At 43.6% G+C, this 14,779-nt stretch overlaps 1 protein-coding gene across 1 annotated transcript in view; it reads right to left on the reverse strand.

Annotated features, from left to right (window-relative positions):
- Window positions 1-11,672, reverse strand: part of LOC131293986 (sodium-coupled monocarboxylate transporter 1) — a 37,380-nt gene extending 25,708 nt beyond the window's left edge. The window contains exons 1-4 of the mRNA XM_058322035.1: window positions 11,504-11,672; window positions 11,219-11,434; window positions 10,891-11,039; window positions 6,551-6,712 (exon numbers count right to left, since the gene is read on the reverse strand). Coding sequence (XP_058178018.1) covers window positions 6,551-6,712; window positions 10,891-11,039; window positions 11,219-11,434; window positions 11,504-11,672 — 696 coding nt within the window. The remainder of the gene's footprint in view (window positions 1-6,550; window positions 6,713-10,890; window positions 11,040-11,218; window positions 11,435-11,503) is intronic.
- Between the last annotated feature and the right edge of the window lie 3,107 nt (window positions 11,673-14,779).

The raw sequence follows: 14,779 nt of genomic DNA on the forward strand, positions 1-14,779 counted from the left end.
ACCGCAAGAATTCGCCCGTTCTGGAGTTTCATCCACTTTGCATGCGCAACCGGCGATAATTAATTTATTTTGCAATCAACCGAAAGGCAGCACGAAGAAAAGTGTTTCGTTCTAGTAGTCTTTGGCACCCCGTCCCTCGGGGATTTTCCACAGCTTGTTGGTTTTTTTTTTCTATTTACACCTGTTGAATTTCGGTTCGTACGCTCCACAAAAAGACTAAAACAATCTGGTGTTGCCTACTTCTCATCATCGCACCAATACCAATTAAAATAGCTCGCGATGCCACACTGTTGTTTAAAACACACCCCATTGCTGGTAACCACCCCGAGAAGGGTTTCCTAAGCACAGCTTTTACATAAACCAATACTTTATCTCAACGAAGAGCTTGCCTCCCTGTTGCGCTCTGTCGGCCACCGGCAGCATCCAAAGGAGGCTAATGTTGCCCTATTCATCTTAATAATGTACACAGGTGAGATTACACTCATCCGTTCACCTTGCGATCCAACTTTGTCGATTTGCCGCTCAAAGTTGCCTGCCACCGTTGTGCTCCTGCGAAGTCAACCGGTGAAATATTAGCCCATCTCAGGGACGAAGGGATGTGGCGCAACTTGTCACTGCCATGTGTCAAACAGCGTGAGTGTGTGTAACGTCAAACGGTGTAAGAATAAAAAACAAACAAACAAACAAAAATGTTAGGCACGGTGACATCCTTGGGTACCTCCCAGCAAAGCACGAAACCATATGCACGAATATTTTCCAACCGCTCGGCGAATGCTTCTCCAAACTTCCACCGAGGCTTCCCGCGCGAAAGAAACAATAAATTTCCATTAGGGTTTCAACTGGGCCGTCTTACGCAAATGGCAACGGTTACTTTTGCTCCGCTTTTCCCCTCGGGGACGGTCCCTTCTGAAATCGAATGAACTGACAACGCCCGATGGAGGCGCCTGGTGGCGCACGGGTTGGTGGGGAAATATTTATACCCACCCACCCCTTCCAGCGCTGGCTTTTTGCTGTTGGCCCTGCTGATGTTTTCGCACGTTCGCTGAATTTCCAGCTCCACCACGGACACCGACTTTTCCCCAAAAAAAACCCATCGTTTTCGTTAAGGAAGACCCCAACCGGCTGGCCACGACCGCCATTTTGGGGTTTGGGGGGGTGGTGCTAATGAATGCATAATTTGTCTAATTACAACCATTTCTCTGCCAGCATCATCATATGACCGAAAACACTGGGAAAGACAGTATCGTTTCGGCGTTTCGTGACCGAGAGCGGGGGGGGGGGACGATTTCAATTGGCACTTCTCGCAGCAGCGGAAAGCTTTTCCCGTTTCACACCGTGCGAAATAATTGTCGTGAGAGCAGTTTTCCAGAGCAGGCAGCGTGTGACGCAACGCCGTTGACAGAAAGGAGCCTAATCCGTACGGGATCTTTTCGTAAGTCTCGAGCACATTCGTGAGGCTTGGTGTGTGGGTTTGGAAAATAACATCATTACGAGATCAAGGTTGTGTTGTTTCGGCGTTACACCAATAAAAGGCCAACGTGCGTAGGTTTGTGGGGCAAAACGACCCTGACACTTGCAACTATGGCGCTAATTAATCGAGTAATTGAAATAAATAGAACAATTATGAACAGAGGACAACAGTAACAGGCGAGCACGTCTGGTTCTTTGTCGCAAAAACAGACAAACGAAGAACAAAAGATACACGCTTCAGTCCCATCTTAGGTCGCAACAAAACACACTCTTTCCGATGTAAACAATCGTTACTTTGTTTTTCAAGTTCACATACTCTTCTGCAGTGCGACGGAAGATTGTATCTCAACAACTCGAGCTGAACGCCTTTAAGCGAAATTCTAAACGCTGCCATTTAAAGGTCATTTACCCAAGACTGTTTCTTTTAACAATAAATGTATCTTTTTGTTTACTCATTCAACAGTTTCATCCAGGCACGGATGAGTTTGTGCTACAACATCCTTACACTGTCGACGGCATTGTTTGTGCTCCCGTCGAACATTGAGATTCTTCGCATCACTGAGTCAAAGCACTTCCATTGCATGTTCCATTGTCCACAATAGCTCAACGTGTCGACATGTCGCTCAAAAGAGCATCCTACCAGCAGGCGAAAACTTTGCGCCGCACGTTGCAAGGATAACAGACCGTCTCCTCTTCATTACCGGGCAAATCCTATCATTCTGACGAGCTTTTGCCGTCTCTACTTATCGACACCCGGGATCCGGAAGGCTAGTGGGCACCACTTGATCATCTTAATCTACCCACCATTCACCCACGCACCTCTTAACCTTCGCTAAGAAGGTGTCAACACGAGCGACCAGCGAAGTAGCGGGAGCGGTGACAAGTGCAAACAAACGCAGCCGGCAGGGGGAGCCCGGGCGGAGGACATTGACAGACAAGTAAAGCGAAAAGAATCACTTGATCATTCGTCTCGTTGACGTTGCAGCTCGCAAACGCACCCTTTACAACAATGCTGCTTTCGGTTTGCTCTCCCAACAAGGGTTCTTGAAGTGATTCCACGAACGAATCGCTGCTCGGTCGGCCCTCAACAACGAATCCATTGAAATACACGGTGTCAAATGTAATCTCATACACCTTCTAACAACAATTAGTTTTTTCCACTGTGTCGAATTTTCTTGGTTTAATTTTTAATCATAAGCTATGTTACTTTAGATCAATTGTTTTGGAATAATACCGACTCCAACTTTTTTACCAGCTTTGAACGATTTTTTAAAACCTATTTCATGGTTATTTGCTCTCAATTTCAATAGATTGCGGTATAGAACTAGGCTAATGTGGACATATTAAATTCTTCCATCATCGGTTGCGGATCAAACCTGCTGCGGTAATATTAATCAGCCTAACCTGACGCTACTATAGAATAAATAGATTCCTTCGGAAATTACTAACGCCCTGTCAGTGTTTGACAAAAGAAGGATAAATACTTGTTCATGCTTTTTCAATTAAAAAAATTGAAAATTGTCTTAAATCACTCGCTCAGGGCTAACTGAACAACTTAAACAGGATCTATTTTGGATATTAAATTATTGAATCCTACTATTCTTTCTTAGAAGCTCGATATAAAAATTTCGTTGAACTCTCAGATTTTTTAAATGTCAACACAACCTGAAACGTTTTCATCTTATAGATGAACAGTTAAAGATGATAAAAAAAATTTTGATGACTTGTGTGAACAATTTCGTTAGGTGTAACGTTAGGAAAATATGTAAAACAAATATAAACTGTATCGTTACCACTACGGCTCGATGAAAAACAGTGTCTATGAATATATTGGACACCGTGTAAAACGTCATTGCTGGGGCTAAGAAAACGAACAAGCGCAAGATTGTTCCTCCAAAGTAAAGAGCGAACAAAACAATAAAATAAAAGAAAATTCCATCTCTGATTTCCCCCACGACGTGTGTGCTTATGTAACGGGATTTTTCCTTTTCATTTAATGTAATGCTTATCATGTTTTTTCTCTTTAACAAAACAAATCTTCTTCTAAGAGCTTCCGGGAGCAGGTACAAAATAAACGCACTATTATTGTGTGCACCCCCGCTTACACGACATGCACGACCCAACCAGCCTGGATTTGGGTTCCATTTGAAAATTGAGCAGGCCGGAGAAAACTCCATACAAAAAAAACCAGCTCTCTCGGACTTAGCCGATTTTTGCGATGCCACTCTCGGCGATTGCCGTCCGCAGATGCCGCGATAGTGGCGGAGACCCGTCGCTCGCGGACTTAGCCAAATTTTTCGATCCCGCTCTCGAACATAGCCCGCCGCAGATGCCGCGATAGCAAAGGAGCGTCCTTTTTGTGCGATCGAACGAGCGCGACGATGTGCGTGTGGGTGTTTTTTCCCGTTCGCACAGCGCATCTCACACGCAGAGTGATTTTGACACATCGAAGTAAACAACGCAGCACGGTAAGTTCGCTAAAGTTTTTCGCTGATAATTACATGTTATTTTACATTTCAGCTGCTACAGGACAATATTTCTTATCTTCAATCAACCCTCAATCGATCAACCTACGATTCAGATCAGTTTGCAACGTAATTTAGCCGCAGCGTGCAACTACATCATCGTAACGAAACCGCACCAGCCGAGATGTAAACAATCTGGTGAAGTGAAAATGTTTCATCATTTCGCTTATTGTATTTTGTTCTTGCAGCATTACAAACTTAAACTGCATGTTTAGCAATGACTAGTTTTGGCTGCATCAGTTGCACTGCATTCGGTCACGACGGATATATTTCAGTGCAGCAATCGATTCAAATCTCCATCGTTTGTGTATCCATCATCCGGATCGTAAATAGTCAGGTGAGTCGAAGTGAAAGTATACTTTATCCGAAATGGATTTCCCCATTTCACATTGTGTTCTGTGATTTCAGCAACGCATCCGGTGTAAGGTGTATCTTCAGTGCAACCGGTGTGTTTATCATTCCGGTGGCCTGGTTTCGACTTGCACATATCCTGCTCGGTGTACATGGACAAAGGTATCGTGGCGTTGAATAACGCACCAAAGAAACTTCTTCAAACATGCAGGTGAGTTGTGATGTGCGTGTTTGATAATTTTTATAACGTTGCTAATTATTGTTATAACATTGTTTGATTATCACAGTGTATTTTCAATGCAAGAAAGGCATTGTGTGTAGATGCCATCCAGCCGGCTGCTCGTTCGATGAATAGACGGGAACCTCTAAGCTTGTGCGTGAATGTATTGCTTCCGCTTTTTTTTTTTTATCGAAAAATCAACAAAGAAATCAGGTGAAGTATGAAACGAACATTACTTATCAATAATAGGTCAGTATAACGGATTAATATGAATCTATTCTTCCAGCTGCATCTGGTGCCACAACAGCTTTTATGAGGATGCGTGCTTCCGCGGAGCTAGAGGTTCGGCATTGACGAATATCAGGTGAGATTGATTGATAAAATCACTTGAGTGATAACAAACACTTCAAAACTGTCCACCAATATATTTACTATTGCTATGCTTATTTCGAATTTCAGCTGTATGTACATCTTGTTTGTTTGTTCTGTGCTTTCTTCATAACAAACGAGTCTGTATTAACATGTAGTCTGCATGAACAGCTACGTTTTGGACGGACAGAGGAAATGCGCACATGATTGGTATCATCAGAACAAACAATCGGAATCAATTAGGTATATATGATGGAATGACATCATCATCAGCGGTACTAATCAGGTAAGATATGAAGTTAAACTTGACGATTCGAAAGCATTTGTTAATATCTCTATTTAAATAATGTTCTCTTTTTTGGCAGCACGAACGTTCCAACACGATGTGTGTAAGGATTCGCATTCTTCAAAGCATCCAAGCTAAACGTCCACGATAGGTCAACGCCACTAGGTTTTTACTTCTTTATATCACTTCCTTGGTTAACTTCGCTTTTATGAACAGCATCTTCGGTGAAATTGCAGTACAGCGGAATATTTCTGGGATTTATTTAGGTAAGTTTTCTGCTAAGACATATCAAAATAGAACCATACAAACGCTGTGGGACACAGGGAGGTGTATTTCGACATTAGACGTCCTCCGCTTTAATTGATCTTGGAAACATTATATGATGTCCTATGCCTTCAACGACATCACCATCATCATACCTGATCGACGGAAAAATCAATTGGTAAGTTGATATTTTATTATTTAAAACATTTACGATCCTGATTACACCAATCATGATTTCAAGAGTGATAACTTCGAAAACTTAAAATTTTTTATTAACAATTTGCTTACGTTTACTGCATGGCATCAGTGTTTATTATCAATAATCGAGTCTATGTATTAAGATAAGGTTTAAAAAATCGGCATAAAGTTATTATACCTAAAAGGCTAACGTAAACTATGAATATCAACTATACCGAGTCAATATAGAAAATTTCGTAAATCAACTATATTGAATAGATATCTTTAACACACAATAACAACAATCCTTTGTTCATATCGTTCAACAATAATATCGAGTCGATTAAGATTTATTAAGGCAAATAATTATTTATTCTACTTTTTTTCTATTTTTCATTCCAGACTTATCTCTGCATTGCATAGAACGTGTAATTCGTGGGTAGTCAGCAAAATAATTTTCGTTCAGCGTATTTATTCGGCGCACGGGCTGTGACGTCACAGCCAAGCGTCGGAGTGAAAGAAACAAATACACCGCGGGGAAAAGTAACTCAAGGCCCTGGGGTGCTCGCGCGCTCACCACTGAAATAGCCCGCGAAGACGCTGCTATCGCGGGGAGTTGTCGCTGTCGGCTATTATTTGCAGATAGCCGGCTATAACCCGCTCAACTCGAGTTTATAGCATTCAAATGGGTAGTTGGGGAAGAGTAAGCACTCATCTGTAAACATTCCTATCCCACGAACATGCTCAAACACAAGCGCTTCAACAGGAACAGTACACAGGACGGCAATGTAACAAGAAACAGTTGCCAGTGAACCGAAAATACAACGAGAGGGCTTGAAGAAAAAATCGAGCGCAATACAATGCATGAACATACTTGGACGAACTCACCTGAAACGTATCTGCGATAACGACCGCCTTCATGCCACCTTGGGACGAGTAGAAAATGCACACGAAGTAGATGAGGACGACGGCGATGTACCGGTTCAGACCTGTTGCTTCCGAGAGGGCGATGGCAGGCGCCAGCACGGCCACCGACGTGTAGAACAGCATCTGCGTGGGAACGAAACCGGAAGCGGGCAATGAATAGTAGTCGAGAATGGAATGATTCATGCACACCGTTCCAGCAGGAGTTGGAAAAACTGCGAGTACCAAGGGTACAAGAGTACAGTTCCGCCCGAGTCTACTTCACCTTGACGCTGAGAATGGTTTGAAATCGGTAAAAGAACCAACCAGAAGGAGCACTAGTGTGGTTTCCTAGACGCTGTCCTAGCGAGCCATCTCAAATGACGGTGATGGATTGGGTGCGAGGCGCACAGGCAAACACCCACTACCAAACGCCGTACGGTGGGTCCTGCGATTGCTGCGTCATAGGTGCTCCAGAAAAGGGTCTCCCTATCCATGCCCCAGTCACAAGGAAACAATTCGAGTGGGAGAAATTTGCCGGTAGAGGATTAACCGGGATTGACGCAAGCACAGTATACGCACACACTCACTTCCTTGCCGGAAGTAAAGATGCAAGGCCCCCTTTTTCCACCCGACCAATACTTTTAAATCATCGTCCACACCCCACACTCGTGATGCACTTGAGAACAAGCGAACGGAAACAAAAAGTAATGGCCCTAGCAGGTACTACAAGGTAAGCGACATAAGCAGCAGTAAATGGTAATAAATATTCGCCCACAATAAATCACAACTTGCCGTGTGCGACGTCGTTCATGTACATGCTGTACATTACACAGCGGTGTAGCATAAAAAGAAAAGCCGGAACAATCCCACATCCGCCGTGCAACCGCGGGGGTAGGAGCGGGGAGGCTTCCCAAGGGTGTCGCTCTTTTTAAGGTAGGCTTCGAATTAATCCATAAATCCTCGCAGATAGCACAGTAATTCTCGCAAAACCCCATGCACAGCTTGCTTGCACCAGACCAGGTATGTCGAGGACAACACTGTTGGGGTGGCGAGATGGTAGGAGGGGGTAAACTGGCAGATAAGAAAGCAATTTCGGTTATTTGCACAAGAACAGGAAAGCTACAAATGTCAGTAGCTACGGACAATCGGTTTGGAGATTTGAAATGTGCCGCTTTTCGCAACTACAACGAAATACGTACGAAACTTTTCCCTCGACGTCTCGATGGTTTCCCTTTTTTCCTTTTCCTCTCACTCTCCCTCTATCTTCTTTTCCTATCTTTTCCCTCTCTTCCGTTTTTTCTCTAGGGAAATGAAAATGGAAACCAGCAGACAGGAAAGCGGCGTTTGCCGTAGAGTGAAAGAATGGAATAAAATTCAATCAAACTTAATTCCATCACCCACTTAATCCACCCTTGATAAAGTTTACCTTACCCTCGCTTACGTAATCAGTGCCTGTCGCAGTGGCTCGGAAGGATGTAATCCTTCCACCAATCTTACAAGGTTGGCCTTAGTTGGCCACGTGCGAGAGTGCGCCTGTCTGAGTGGCCAGCAAAAGGGATTAGTTCTGAATGGATGCTTCGGCAAACGGGTAAGTTGTGCCACTCGGTGGCCATTTCACCTTCCAAGAGCAATAACATTGACATTGGATTGTTAATCGCGCTGGCAAATATAAATGCAAAAACGAAACTATTGGAAACATTAGCATGGTTTATGGAACAAATAATTGGAAAATTAATTAAACAATTGAAACAAAATGCTTGGAATAAGAACAATAACCTATCATGAAATGCGTGTATGGGATTATACAAATGAATACAAGGGACATATTTTAATCGATTTTCCAGTACACTCTGGATTATCAGTTTACGATTACGGTATCGTGATTCTTTTTTCGTACGAAATGCCTGTGACTGCTAAATATTTGTGAATGGAAAATATAATAGGCACAACTTTATTTGTGGTGTGTCTGGGAATGAAAAGTGCGATCTTCAGCTTGGGAAAAATGTTCCGTGCGGTGTTGGAATGTTCTCGACAATATATTTACAACATTTACGAGTTGTAAAACTGTCTTCATTCAATTAAGTTCAACCAAGTTCAAATGCACTTGGTTACAAAACATAGATAACTTTATTTTATTTTTGTTTCTTCAAAACTTCGGTTATCTATTCTTAATTTGGCTTTAATATTCAATCAAATATGCAACACATTTGAAGCTAATCAGTTTTGAATCATTCTCACTTATTTTATGAAAACAGAATTGTAAGATTTTGATTCTCTGTTTATTGACATTTCTAATGTTCATATCAATTTACTCTCCTTGAGGAAAGTTCAACCAATGAAAAAAATTAACATTCCAAATTTGCGGTGGCGGTATTTTTCGATTCCAGTGAATTATTTAAGTTGGAGTGAAAATTTAAAGAATTTTCCCTAATTATTTCGTTAAAACAGTAAAGTACTTCTTTTATGTTCATTTGGTTAAAAACGTCGATAAGAGGGAAAATCCAATCCAAAATTCAGTATGGTTTACAACATTCAGCAAATATGAAATTGAATCGTATGTAATTGCAAAGTACAACCGTTGCATACACGATTCCAACGACTCGTAAACGAGGGTGAAAAAAGCTTTGCTAAATTACTTTACCTCCCAATCCCAACATCTAAGAGGTGTGAAATCCATTACGGAATAAGCAAGCACATACAACAATTCAATCATTCGTCTGATTACGAATCAAAACATGCCGGATGCCGGTCTAGGGCTAGGGATCATAACTTTCCGTTGGCAGGCCTATCTCGTACGGTCGAAATAAGGTATCCCGGAAACTCCCGTGCGCGGGCGTGGTATGCATACGGCCGACGATTTAATTTTCTGCTTCAAATAAACAGCCTTCTACCGAGGGATAAGATTTCCCACAGCGGTAAATCGGTAACACACGGCCTGCCGGTGCGCCCGGAATCGGAAACCGGATAAGGGAAGCACACAAACGGAGCCAAGTTTAGCTTCGTTTTGCTTCTGTAGCCCGGCTAGAATTCTTTTAAAGCGATCTTTTATCTTCCTACGGTTTTGCCTTTGCCCGGGACGTTTAGAACGACAGGCAGAAATGCAAATAAGATGGGCGGAGTGGGAGTTGGTAAACATAAATTTACAACCTTCCGATTTACCTTTTTTTCCATCCATATGCCCCGCACACGTTTGGCCTGCGTTGAAAGCCTCTACCTCGAGTCCTCGGCTGGGAAGTCGATCAATCCCCGTCCCCCGTTTTCAAAACGGGGATCCACATTTCACCATCAACGCACCCTTCAACAGCAGCATTCCGAACCCAAGAAGAAAACGACTACGATGAAGAAACAGATAGTACAACACAACAAACAGTCGAACTTGTGGGAATGCGGTTTCGGGCTTGATTCGATTTAACGAGCAAAAATGAAAGACAAGATCAAATATAATCAACGCAAAAGCATCATCAACCCGCCAGCTGCAGGCCCATATTCGAGCGCGGGGCCCCATCATCCACCGGATGATCCGGACGCTTGCAGCAATCAACGAAAAAGGGATGAATTTCGGTGAGGTCCCGTTTACGACCGTATGCGAGGTCGAACCCACATCTTTCCCCACCGTCGCCACGTCGACGCAGGCAAATACTACAAACTCACTTTCTCTCTCCCGTAACAACGTTCCTGTTGTTGTGCCCGATGGAAAAGAAAAGGGTGTGAGTGTGTGCAGGCCCAAAGGAAGCGCTTTTGCATGCGAGGGAAGTGCAGGACGCGGTGAGAAAACCCCCGGTCGAGCACACACCTACCCAAAACCCATTGCTATCAAGGGTCGGATTTTTGCAACATAAAGCCTAACCTAAGTTTCCCGCACCAGATCGCAACAATATCGGGACCATTTTTATCGAAGTGCGAATATCTGGAATTGTTTATCCCCACCGTTTCGGGCTGGGATGAGTGTGTGTGTGTGGGTGTGGGGGGTAGGGATAAGAGGGCGAGAGAGACCCATAAAATAGGACGTTTTCAGAGGGGAAACAGAACCGAACGGCACACCGACGGAAAGCGCACAATGGAGTCGTATTTCGGGACGAAAGGCTTAACACCGGAAAGAGCTCCAAGTACGAAGAAGCCGTGTGTGTGTGTGTGTGCGCGCCAGGTTGGCAAGTCGTAGCGAGAAGTTGGAATGTGCGAGTAAAATACGGCCACAAAATGTACCCTCAGCTGGCGCGGTTCGGTGGAAAAGTTCAGAAACACAAAATGGAAAAGAAAATCTTGCGGGGAAGAAAAAGAACCCCGCTGGAACGGGGCACTTTATGGGAAACAATTATACTTACTTGCAAAATGTACAGCACAGCACCGAAGACTCGGATCCGCTTGTCGAAGCGCATGCCGAGATATTCGTAGCAACTGGTAACCTCTAATTTGTAGTAGATGGGATAGAACACTTTTACCGCAACCGGTACGACCAGAACCATCGATATCACTGCGTTGAATAACGTTGGATGCAAACATGGAAAGATTCCGGAGTAGAAGAAAATTGCAATTAAATAACGGTTAAACTGGGCACCACTCCGGCGGTAGCTAAGGAACTCGTTCTTCTCCGTCCCCCCATAGGCCTCTAGCCACCATTTAATGCACCACAAACATCGCCCTCTTCCTTACCGATCAGTGAAAACTGCGTTCCATTGAAGAACATCTCCGACGGGTTGCCCAGCAGCTCGATGGCGGTGATGAAGCTGGTCGTCAGGCTGAGTGTCACCGGGAACAGGCTCATGCCCGAGCCGAGCAGAAAGTCATTGGAACTGGCGCCGGCCGTCGCTCCACCGTCTTCCGCACTACCGGTAGATCCCTTCTTCTCGAACCAACCGTAGAAAACGCCTGAAAGAAAGGAAAGCATGGGGTAAGTAAAACATGCACCTTTAAGACGGCTGACGTTTTCCATCTTACCGATTCCGATGGAAATGACCAACATCGCTCCAACGGCCACATAATCGTAGACGGTGAAGGTACGACTCGTTTCGTCATCCGTTTCCTCCTGCGCCATCGCCGGTTGGAACGGGCTGGTCAGTGCGATCAACACCGCCACCACCAGATACATTCTGCCACCGAGAGCCATGCCGATGGAATGCAATCTACACGTTCTTCTTCACTTTTTGCACAGATTTTTAATCGCCACGTCCTGCTTGGTAGCTTTTCGGTTTTCTATGGCGTTTTTTATTGGTAAGAAAGACGTCTATCGACAAGTGCAAGATGAAGCTTCAGGAAATCACGGATCTGGATTGCTACAGCGACTGTTTCTTCGCAGGGTTGTCCAAATGTGGCCGACGTAGCTTCGGAAATTTAACCGGGGCGAGTAATTTACATTTCCAGACAAACCAAGAAAATCCAGTAAAGCTTTGTAGATTTTGTTCCTGTGAGAAATGATACACGAAAAAGAAGTGTGTCGCGTTATTGAATGCGTAATTTAACGGAAGTGAAACTTTATACGAACTAAAAATATCACATTTGAACATTTGCAATCGTTTAAAACGCAGTAATGAGTGTAGAAATTCTCTATTTTGGCTATTTTTGTTACAACATTTCCATAAATTATTACAGCATTTCCATAAATTAATGGTACTTCATTTCAAAAGTACTCGAAAATAAGTAGAGACAATACACACACCAGTTGAGCCTATGTACCACAAATCGTTATCATTCAGAATGCAATGTGTTGTATATTGACGCTGAACTGTTCCACTGTATTATAAAAAAGATTATTTGGAAATTAAAATATCAATGATGTTTTGAACACCAACCGCTCCTACAGAAAAGAACAGTATTAATAAATGTTAATATTTCAGAATTAGCTAATGTAAATTTTAAAAACAAATCTCGAACAAACCAATAAGCAAACTTGTAGTTACGCTACAAACTTAATATAGTGATCCAACGTACTTAAGATTTAATTTTCTTGAAAATGCACAAGATGCTTCGTGAATCTAGTATTGCAGCGTATAAAGTAATACCACAAACTATTGTTTCCTATTCCTACTTTGTACACTCTTAATAGAACATCATAAATTTAAAGCAGATTATATTGACGTATAAAAAGATTCACAAATCAAATAATTAAATAGGAACAAAGTTGCGAAAAGTTGTGTAGATAATAATAAGAATAATTTCATGAAGGATTCTATGTTGTGAATAAAAATATTGAACCAATAATTGTTGATAGTTTGAGAAAAATATTCACTGAAATTGGCAAAGGTTACACTTTTTCTCTATGAAACCCGTGTTTATCATCGCTGCAGATTTCAACGAAATAGAAAATTGAGAAGTACGCAATAGGTAAATGTTTAAACTACCACTTGCCCCGTAAAATACTTCACATTCACCTCAAAGAAAGGCACGACGCTTGCGATGGGGAGATTCTCGTAGGGTTAGGACAGTCCGGAACTGTGCTATCACTATGCGTCCCTGGCTATCGCGATGGTAGAGCATTCGCTTGGACACCTCTGACACTGGGCGGCTCCACTGGAAAACCCCCGAAATAACGGCACCCCAATCGCAAGATTGCTTGGCGAGATGTTTTGCGCAAAACTCGAAGCCCGGCACGGCAATTGTGGCACTGGCACTCGTGGCACACCGATCCGAACCGAACGCACCGTAAATGAACTCCGAACTGACCACAATCGATCGACTGCGGCAACGTTTATAGGAACAGTACTTTATCAAGATCCTCCCAAAACATCGCTTTCCGATATAGCCTGGGTGTCCGGCGTGTGTAGAGGTGCCCACGCCCACTAACCTCCGGCCACAGCAACAAACAATGCCTCCCTCCCCTCCGCTATTCTCCCTCTCCTCTTGCGCACCAATTCAATTACATTCATTGCTCGACCACAAGGTGCCACATGCCGATACTCGAGTGACGTGGGTCCATTTTTATCGTTCCCTTTCCCATCCGACAGCCCAGCTCCGCCAGCAGCCCGGTACCGGTATCAGTGCAGATCGAGGGAGTTAGAAGAAGATCTATCCAGTTCAAACTTCAGAAATGCAGTCAAGTCCCAACCGACCACTCACAAATGCTCGCACGGCCCAATCGATTTAGATACTGTCCACTGCCGGGGCTGCTGTTTTATATCGGACAATCGGGAGATCGACTCTCCCGCCCTCACACACGCGCACACACAAAGCACAAAGGCATGATAAAGCAGCTGCAGGCTGATTGGCTTATCAGTGAGCAATCACGGAGTCGAAAAGACCAGTAGCGCAGCTTCGTCTCTGACGCCGTTGGTGTCCGAAACTTGTCAAAACAATCGACCTTGCACCCGTCGGGCCGAATGTGGAGCTCTAGGCGTTGCATATCGGCAGCATAAGTGGTGCTGATAAGAATTTTTTACCCAAACAACATTGAACCGGGTTGTTGCTCCGAAAAACGTGACGCGCTCATAATACCCTACCCTTGCAAAACGGTCTGTCCCTCAGTCGATGCTGTTTGTTTAGTGTACCTTTTGCTGCTGGACCCGAACCCCAACGGACTTTGGACGTGAATGAATCATGACGCACTGGGAAAAAGGTGTGACGGTGCCAGACAAACAGATCGAACGGTCCCAAAACTCATCTACGCTTCCAGTCCATTATAATGGACAAGCGATAGTAAAAAGTAGATGATAAGAAAATAGCATACGTTCACGCAGACGTTAAGGAACACTGCAAACGTACATGGAGGTGGTGTGGAAAGTATACCGGAAATGTAACATGTGTCGATCGCCAATCGACAATCTATTTTCTCTCCAGCCTTCAAATTGGAATCTCTGATTGGCGTCTGATTTTCTATTCTTTGCCTCCCCTTATCAAGCCTCTAAATGTTGTGATTGCAAAGATGAGTTGGCAGCTTTCCTTGTGCCATTTTTTATTTTATTTTCCAGTGCCATTTTTTTGTTCAAGCATTCCTACTTATAAATAAATATCTGTTTTTGTTTTTTGTTATTTGGTCACTTAAGCATTTTCACTAGAAGTAATATTTACCTCAACGAAATTGACGCTTTCGGTGCGGCGCTGCCCGGTATTTGAGAAACGTTCTAAACTGTAGCAACACAATCAGTCCGAAGCGTCCCGTTCTATACTGCATTCGCAGCGCTGGCTATCGCTTGCTAGCAAAGGAAAGACCTGCCCAGACGAGGGGCCACACTGGCTTGGCGCTGTATTTTAGAAACAATTTTTACACACACTCCGCTGTCA

Source organism: Anopheles ziemanni, chromosome 2 (assembly GCF_943734765.1).
Source record: "Anopheles ziemanni chromosome 2, idAnoZiCoDA_A2_x.2, whole genome shotgun sequence".
Classification (NCBI taxonomy): Eukaryota; Metazoa; Arthropoda; class Insecta; order Diptera; family Culicidae; genus Anopheles; species Anopheles ziemanni.